Consider the following 7,353-nt stretch of genomic DNA (forward strand, 5'->3'; position numbering starts at 1 on the left):
ATGAAGATGATGCTGGTGGTGATATACAGAGTGATGATGATGATGGTGGTGATGATGATGATGATGATGATGGTGGTGATATCCAGAGTGATGATGATGATGAGGTGGACAACAATAGTGTCTTTGATTCTGATGATGATGATCATGGTGACACTGAGGATACACAGGACTCTCAGATACTGTTAGTTGGTTAGTTTGTTTATGATGATGAAGATGATGAAGATGATGAAGATGACGATGATGGTGATGACGATGATGAAGATGATGAAGATCATGAGGAAGGAGTAAACAGGACTCTCGGATACAGTTTGTTTGTTTATGAGGTGATGACGAAGATGACGATGATGGTGATGATGATGATGAAGACGATGATGATGAAGATGAGGAGGAAGGAGTAAACAGGACTCTCGGATACAGTTTGTTTGTTTGTTTATTGACAGCAGCAGCCTCCATGCAGAACGAGGGAACAATAAACCTGCACAGCCATGTGTGCTACTGAGAGCTCAGCTCACACTGAGCAGGTGCGTTTGATCTTCACACCTGGACACCGAGCCCCACCCGCCCCGACTCGACAGAATGAAAATTCTAGAACAAAGTTCATTCAGCGTCCATGACGAGGATTTACAATCATGTCATAGAAAAGTGACATCACAGGAGGAACCTGACTCCTCCTCTACAAATATACACTCTGGTTGTAAAACAGCGGCACAGGAAGAGGTAGACAACCGTCTAGAAAAATAGATTTATATCACAAACATAGAACTCCTCCATTTGTCAAATATAAAGGTTTGACATAAAAATATCTGAGTTCAACGAAACACGACATTCTGACGTCACATTCACAGAGTTTCTTCACTGTTCACATCCTCATGCACAAGAACTAAAGTCGTATGTTACAGCAGAACTTTCCTTCAGACGGACCGCTCCTTTAAAGTCCACCTGTCCACCTGCCCACCTGTCCACCTGTCCACCTGCCCACCTGCCCACCTCAGTGGAGACAGGAACATTCAGAGTCACGACAGAGAAGCTTTGTAATAAACAGCCTGTAAGAGTTCAGAGCACCGTGATGATCAGGAGGTAAACCACCGGCTGGTCCAGGATCAGACCTGAACCCGGGCAGGAAGTCTTTCATCCACCCCCCCACACCCTCCTCCTCCACAGTCCTGCAGTGGACCCTGATGTCCACGTGCACCTTCAGACCTGGACTAAAGTCCTCTGAACACCTGGAAACACCTGCCACTCCTTCTTCTTCGGGGCTTCAGCTAAAATCGCCGTCAGTGAGACGTCACATGGAAACGTCACTCTGACGCTTTCCGGTTGACGGTTCAAATCCTCCGCAGCAGCCTCGCCGGCCAAAAGGAACTGGAGCTCGCGCTGCTGTTTTAGACGCCGGGCGCGTTCAGGGCCAGGGAGTAGGCGGCCATCATCTGCGCTCGCAGCTGCTGCTTGACGTGCACGCGCCCGTGCCTCTTCCTTTCGTCGCTGCGCGCGAACCGCTTGCCGCACACGTCGCACGAGAAGGGCTTCTCTCCGGTGTGCGTGCGCGTGTGCGTGGTCAGGTGGTCGCTGCGGCTGAAGCTGCGTGCGCAGATGGTGCACTGGAAGGGCTTCTGGCCCGTGTGGATGCGCACGTGCCTGTTCAGCTCATCCGAGCGCGAGAAGCGGCGCTCGCAGCCCTGCACGGAGCACGGGAACGGCTTCACCTTCAGGCCGTTCTTGGCGGGAGCTCTCCTGCCCCCGCGGGACAGTTTGGGGGCTCCGGCCGCGTGCCCGTTACTGATGTTGACTATCGGGAACGCGCCCTGCAGGAGGGAGGAGAGGAGATGGGCATCCAGGGTGGAGGGGAGGGGGGCGGGGGAAAAGTGGAGGTCGCTCCCGCTCTGCACGAGCTCCGTCTTGACTACCGGTCTGCTGATGACGTAGCTGCTAGAATCTCCCCCGGTAACCTGGGCAGCCGGTAAGCTCTTCAGCCACTCCTCCAGCCCCAGCGGCTCCTGCTTCACCTCACAGCCGGGCTTCAGCTCGCCCTGGCCGGCCTCGGAGCTCAGCAGAGACTCGATGAAATCAGCCACATCCACCTGTTGCTCCAGAGCCGACAGCGGGAGGAGAGAGTCGGCGCTGGCCGGGAACAGAGCATCGTTCCCGCTCATGGAAGACTGTCCGCAGCCGCTGCTGCAGCTGGAAGTCACGAACTCGCTCTTCACCACCACCGGTTGTGAGATGGAGGCGGGAGGCAGCTGCTGGGCTGCGGCCAGGGGAGGGACGCTCATGTCAGGGCCGGGAGCTGGAGCGAAGAGCTGCGGCGAAGGAGAGGCAGTGGCCGCGGAGGGCGCCGCAGAGGATGGGCTGGACTCGCGGAGAGAGCCGGCGTCGCCCTGCTGCTCCATGTCGGTGCAGATCCCGACGATCTCGGTGATCATGTTGAGGATCGCGTCCGCGGTGCTGCTCAGCCCCGCTGCCGCAAGTGACGGCTCCGGCTCCGGGAAGAAGCTGCCGCTGTAGCCGAGGGAGGGCGAGAGCGTGTCCGAGGAGCAGTCGCTGAAGTCAGAGAAGAAGTCTGAGTCAGAGGCGTCAGTTCCCGGAGAGAAAACTGGAGAGAGAGAGGAGGGAGGAGGGGGGAGGGAGGAGGGGGTGTTATTGTCATTGCATAATATGAGCTCAGTGGGCAGCTGAGCAGCCTACACAGAAAAATCAATCACCGATCAGTAGGCTATAACTGGTTGATTGTAGCTATGGCAACAGATGGATATTTGACCAATCAATAAATGAAACACTGAACATATAAGTTATTGTTTTTGATTTGTTATTGATGAACACACACACACACCTTGGCAAAAAGGTGACCCCACGTCAGAGTCGGTCCCGTCGCTGGGGCTCGAGCCCACACTGTCCACCCACGCGCTGCACGCGTCCTCAAACTCCGACATGAAGCTGTCCTCGCGCTCCAGAAGCATTGCGTGAAAAAGTGTCTGCAGGTTTATTGCGTGTGAAAGAGTGGCGCGAAAAGAGCCTGACTGATTACAGAGTCAGGCTGGATAAAGTGGCGGTATCGGGGATTCCCTGTGGCCGGTGTTAATCCGTTAGCGGAGCCGCCGGTGATGTTCCGTTAGTCGGTGAAGCTGAAGATGCTGAGCTCCTTGTACCCGCCGCCCGTTTTATACTCTCCGTCTCCTAGGTAACTCCCGGCAAGGCCTGATTGGTCGGAGCCGGCGCGAGGGATTCCCCCCGCCGCGCCGCTTCGCAGCTGCCCAAACATGGACTGCTTCCGGTTGTGACGGCGGGTATCCCCATACCATAAAAGGACAGGCGGGAAAACAACGTAGAGGAGAGAGGGGTTTCCTCCACTGCGGCAAGAGAGAGAGATTATACAACCAGGGGGGAGGGAGGGAGGGGAGGAGGGAATCTGATGGGAGTCTGATGGAGGGATGGAAGGAGTCTGATGGAAGTCTGATGGAGGGAGTCTGATGGAGGGATGAAGGTTTGATGGAGGGATGAGGGAGTCTGATGGAGGGAGTCTGATGGAGGGATGGAGAGATGGAGTCTAATGGAGGGATGAAGGTTTGATGGAGGGAGTCTGATGGAGGGAGTCTGATGGAGGGAGTCTAATGGAGGGATAGAGGGAGTCTGATGGAGGGATGGAGGGAGTCTGATGGAGGGATAGAGGGAGTCTGATGGAGGGAGTCTGATGGAGGGAGTCTGATGGAGGGATAGAGGGAGTCTGATGGAGGGAGTCTGATGGAAGTCTGATGGAGGGAGTCTGATGGAAGTCTGATGGAGGGATAGAGGGAGTCTGATGGAGGGAGTCTGATGGAAGTCTGATGGAGGGAGTCTGATGGAGGGATAGAAGGAGTCTGATGGAGGGAGTCTGATGGAGGGAGTCTGATGGAGGGAGTCTGGTGGAGGGAGTCTGATGGAAGTCTGATGGAGGGAGTCTGATGGAGGGAGTCTGATGGAGGGATAGAGGGAGTCTGATGGAGGGAGTCTGATGGAGGGAGTCTGATGGAGGGATAGAGGGAGTCTGATGGAGGGAGTCTGATGGAGGGATAGAGGGAGTCTGATGGAGGGAGTCTGGTGGAGGTCTGATGGAGGGAGTCTGATGGAGGGAGTCTGGTGGAGGGATAGAAGGAGTCTGATGGAGGGAGTCTGGTGGAGGTCTGATGGAGGGAGTCTGATGGAGGGATAGAGGGAGTCTGATGGAGGGAGTCTGGTGGAGGGAGTCTGATGGAAGTCTGATGGAGGGAGTCTGATGGAGGGAGTCTGATGGAGGGATGGAGGGAGTCTGATGGAGGGATGGAGGGAGTCTGATGGAGGGATGGAGGGAGTCTGATGGAGGGATAGAGGGAGTCTGATGGAGGGAGTCTGATGGAGGGAGTCTGATGGAGGGAGTCTGATTGTGGGATGATTGAGGAACAGAAGCAGATTCATTAAAGTTGTTTTCTTGGGACAGTTTTGCCCACAGTCAGATCACTGATAATCACTGATCGATAATCACTGATCAAAGCATGGACCTGGTCTGAGGTTCACATCAGACCAAAAACACAAACTCTATATCACGTTCTGTATCTTTAAAACAGTGACGCTGCCACTGTCTGAAAGTTAAACCTGTGGTGACACTTATCAATCACATATCTATTAATCTATTGATTGGTTTATTTCACAGGGACTGTGCACTTTAATAGACATGGCTGTACATGGGACAGAGTTAGAGCCCAGAATAAATTAAGAATGAATGTTAAAATGATAAAGTAAATGATCATCTTATCTTAATTTTAATATCACTGTTTATAGAAACATGGACTAAATATAACGAAGGAGGAAGAGAAGGATCAATCAATCAATCAGAGATAATTACTCATCAGCAGACAATGCATTTAAAGACATTTGTTATCTAAGATTCATGCAAATAAAACCAAATGCAGAAATATGAAAGGGGAGGTGTCAGACTGATGTTATTGATAAACCCGGAGACAGTCAGTCAAGAGATTGATCTGATTTCTGTCCGTTTCCTACCCGTGTCGCACTGAGGAGCCGGTTTCAGCACCACGGAGAGCTCTGCAGTGCTGCAGAGAGGGCGAGAGACACCGAGAGAAAAGAGAGAGAGAGAGAGAGAAGGAGGAGAGGGAGGGAGGTAGATTATCACATATTACTGCCCCACATATGACATTCCTGCACATCGCCGTGACGCTGTCGCCATGGCAACGGGTGAGAGATTCAGCACAGGCGTTATGTAAAATGGAGTCAGGAATAGAAGCTGCGGGGTTTACCTTTCGTTTTAATTTGAATTTATATTTTTAATGTTGTTGTTGTTGCTGATTCTGACATGAATCACACGTGTGCGTCCACAGCAGAAGCTCAGCTGCGACAGTGACGGAGACGTTTCCACAACTGAACATTAACGAACATGTTAGTCACAAGAAACATGAAGTTTAAAGTTCAAATCTATTTCATGTCGTCACTGGACCTTTTACAGGCAGTTTTATTTAATTGGAATTGCTCCTAACGTGATGTTTGAAGTGTGTGATTAAGTACAGTTTTGAGATACTTGTACTTTACTTACGTATTTCTGTGTATACTTTTACTTCACTCGGTGGAAGAAGTACTCAGATCCTTTTCTTAAATAAAAGTTCTGCTACCACAACATAAAAATACTCCATCACAAGTAAAGGTCCTTCTAAAGTCAAGAGGTATCATCAGCTAAATGTTAAAGTAACAGGTTGTTTTGATGCTAAATGTTAACTTCAAGTATTAAAAGTTGATGCTACAGGTTTTAACTACTTTATATACAGTTAGCTGTTTTAGTCCAGTGGTTCCCAACCTGAGGGTCTGGCCCCTCCAACAGCTCACCAGATAAATCTAAGTTGTGATTTATTAATCTGTTTACAGTTTTTGGGCTTTTCTGTAATCTTTGAGAAATGTTTTCTTTGATATAATGCGCTATAAATAGGCACATTTGTGTTAAAAGCTATTAGCATGTGAATGACCACGCTACCAAGCTGACTTTTAACCTGTAAACAAAAGTCGACCTGAGGCTGATGGGAATGTCATTAGTTTTGAAGGTATTTGCTCATAAAAGTATATGACGAATAAAAATGTTGATCTGATGATGGCAAAGAATCACCAAAGTGATTAAAATTCAACCACAGGGGAACATGAACGTCTGAAACAAATTTTTATAACAATCCATCCAATAATAGTTAAGATATTTCACATTAAAAAGTCAACCTCATGGTGGCGCTGTAGGAAAAGTCAAGGGATCATTGAAGTCAGTAGGGTTCATCCTCTGGGGACCATGAACGTCTGCAGAACAGTTCAAATTGCAATCTATCCAATAGTTGTTAAGATATTTCAGTCAGGACCAAAAAGCTAATAGCAAGTCAACAACTAAAATCCTCCAAAGTTCTTTATACAAAAACCTTTTATTTTTAGCTCAAAAGAGAATTCTTTACATTTATTTGAATACAGTTAATGTTCTTCTGTAGCGTCGCCACCTACTGGCCAGGAGAGGAACTGCAGTGGTTTATTTTGTATGTTGGGGTTCATTATGTTCTGGACAAGAAAATAAGTTTGTTTTAAGTTAAAGGTTTAAAGAGCCATCAATGTCAGGACAGGCTGGTAGTCCAGAGAGTTTATTGCTCAGTATTGAAACTAGATGAGTCTACCAAACACAGGTCCAGGGCCCCAAAGGGATCAGAGGGGCCCCTGACTTCACCTTCAAAATGTCACAGAAATAAAGATAAAACAACCACAAAGAGAAACAAATAACCAACCAGAATCACTGCCTCCGCCACTCAGATTAGTTTCAGGTAACATCCCTGTTTATCCAGAGGTGGATAAAATATGAACCATTAGTGTGAATTTTTTTTCATAATTGCTGTGAAGTGCTGAGTATTGGCTAAAATGTGTTTTGTGAGGTCACACTGACCTTGACCTTTGACCACCAAAATCCAATCAGTTCGTCCTTGAGTCCAGGTGAACGTTTGTACCAAATTTAAAGAAATTCCGTCGAGGCATTACTGAGATATCGTTTCCACAAGAATGGAACGGACAGACGGACGACCCAAAAACAAAATGGCTGCCGGAGCAGAGGCATAAAAACACCACAATGACATATCTTTTCCAACTGGCCGTCTAGCTCCTGCACAGTGAGGAGGGGGCCTTTAACATTTCAGTGCCCAGGGACCAACGGCCTCATAACCGGCTCTCATTGAACCCAGCACCAGCTCCACCTGTGTTCAGACGCCGCTTACGTTTGTGTTTGCGCCCAGACTGACAAAAATAGCGTCAGACATGTTTGTCTCAGAGCAATCATCACAACATGTGACCAATCAGGGGGCAAGGCTGTGATCTGAACAA

The 7,353-nt window shown here is 49.1% G+C and overlaps 1 protein-coding gene across 1 annotated transcript; it reads right to left on the reverse strand.

The window, feature by feature from the left end:
- Window positions 1-412: 412 nt before the first annotated feature.
- LOC130164293 (early growth response protein 4-like) lies at window positions 413-3,335 on the reverse strand. The gene is made up of 2 exons (XM_056368938.1): window positions 2,828-3,335; window positions 413-2,590 (listed from the first exon to the last, which is right to left on the reverse strand). Exons 1-2 carry the CDS (start codon window positions 2,952-2,954, stop codon window positions 1,383-1,385), a joined length of 1,335 nt encoding a protein of 444 aa, XP_056224913.1. The 5' UTR covers window positions 2,955-3,335; the 3' UTR covers window positions 413-1,382.
- Window positions 3,336-7,353: the final 4,018 nt, after the last annotated feature.

This window comes from Seriola aureovittata, chromosome 23 (genome assembly GCF_021018895.1).
Source record: "Seriola aureovittata isolate HTS-2021-v1 ecotype China chromosome 23, ASM2101889v1, whole genome shotgun sequence".
Taxonomy (NCBI): domain Eukaryota; kingdom Metazoa; phylum Chordata; class Actinopteri; order Carangiformes; family Carangidae; genus Seriola; species Seriola aureovittata.

What these genes read in the sequence shown, in the direction of transcription:
- LOC130164293 (XM_056368938.1), bottom strand. Translation starts at nt 2,954, where the DNA reads ATGCTTCTGGAGCGCGAGGACAGCTTCATGTCGGAGTTTGAGGACGCG. An exon ending in GGGGTCACCTTTTTGCCAAG is followed by an intron (nt 2,591 to 2,827) that starts GTGTGTGTGTGT and finishes CTCTCTCTCCAG; the next exon opens with TTTTCTCTCCGGGAACTGAC.